The 651-nt window shown below is 41.9% G+C and overlaps 1 protein-coding gene across 1 annotated transcript in view; it reads right to left on the reverse strand.

The window, feature by feature from the left end:
• LOC107577127 (transmembrane and TPR repeat-containing protein 3-like) overlaps positions 1-349 on the reverse strand; it is a gene marked incomplete at its 3' end in the record, with an annotated part of 5,372 nt that extends 5,023 nt beyond the window's left edge. The window contains exons 1-2 of the mRNA XM_016263241.1: positions 130-349; positions 6-40 (exon numbers count right to left, since the gene is read on the reverse strand). Of these exons, the coding sequence (XP_016118727.1) occupies positions 6-40; positions 130-318 (224 nt within the window). The remainder of the gene's footprint in view (positions 1-5; positions 41-129) is intronic.
• Between the last annotated feature and the right edge of the window lie 302 nt (positions 350-651).

A 651-nucleotide genomic window follows, 5' to 3' on the forward strand; every position in this document is an offset into this window, starting at 1 on the left:
TGAGAACAGTAAGCGGCCGGTAGGACTTATGGCTCCTCTCCTGGATAAAAAAAAAAAAAAACAAGGTTGGATACAAGCCTCCAAAAACATCACGTCTTGAGAAACCGAGCTGAATTTCTTCAAGGTTACCTCTGACATAGGTGTGCCCCAGAAGTCATTGAGGAAGAGGTTCTTCAGTGGTGTGGTGGGGCGAAGGTCTTTGTTATCCAAGATAGCAGAGACGTCATCGAACACGAAACCACAGAACAGGCTGTTCCAGTAACAGCCCACCACCAGTCCAGTCAGAAGACAGATCTCCTTCCACGACACTACAGCCATCGCTGACGTGAGACCTCATTGAGCACTGCAAGAGCAGAGGAGAAACAACTGCCACTCCTGAGTCCTGATATGATCACGGAATCATTCTGATTCAGACCATTAATGAGCCATTCAGACCTTATGTGAACTGCTTTGATTCATTGCAAAGAACTCATTTATTCACGCAAGACACTGCATACAAAATAATTAGAGCTATTTTAAAGTTTATGAATTTTATAGAGTCGAGTCATTTCCTGTTGCCTTCTCAGAGTAACATACTACATAAATTCACCAAATTTCATCGCAATTACTTATTTGCTTAAGAAATTATAGCTGTTTTAATAAACTAGGCCA

This window comes from Sinocyclocheilus grahami, unplaced genomic scaffold, assembly GCF_001515645.1.
Source record: "Sinocyclocheilus grahami isolate Dianchi unplaced genomic scaffold, SAMN03320097.WGS_v1.1 scaffold5203.1, whole genome shotgun sequence".
Taxonomy (NCBI): Eukaryota; Metazoa; Chordata; class Actinopteri; order Cypriniformes; family Cyprinidae; genus Sinocyclocheilus; species Sinocyclocheilus grahami.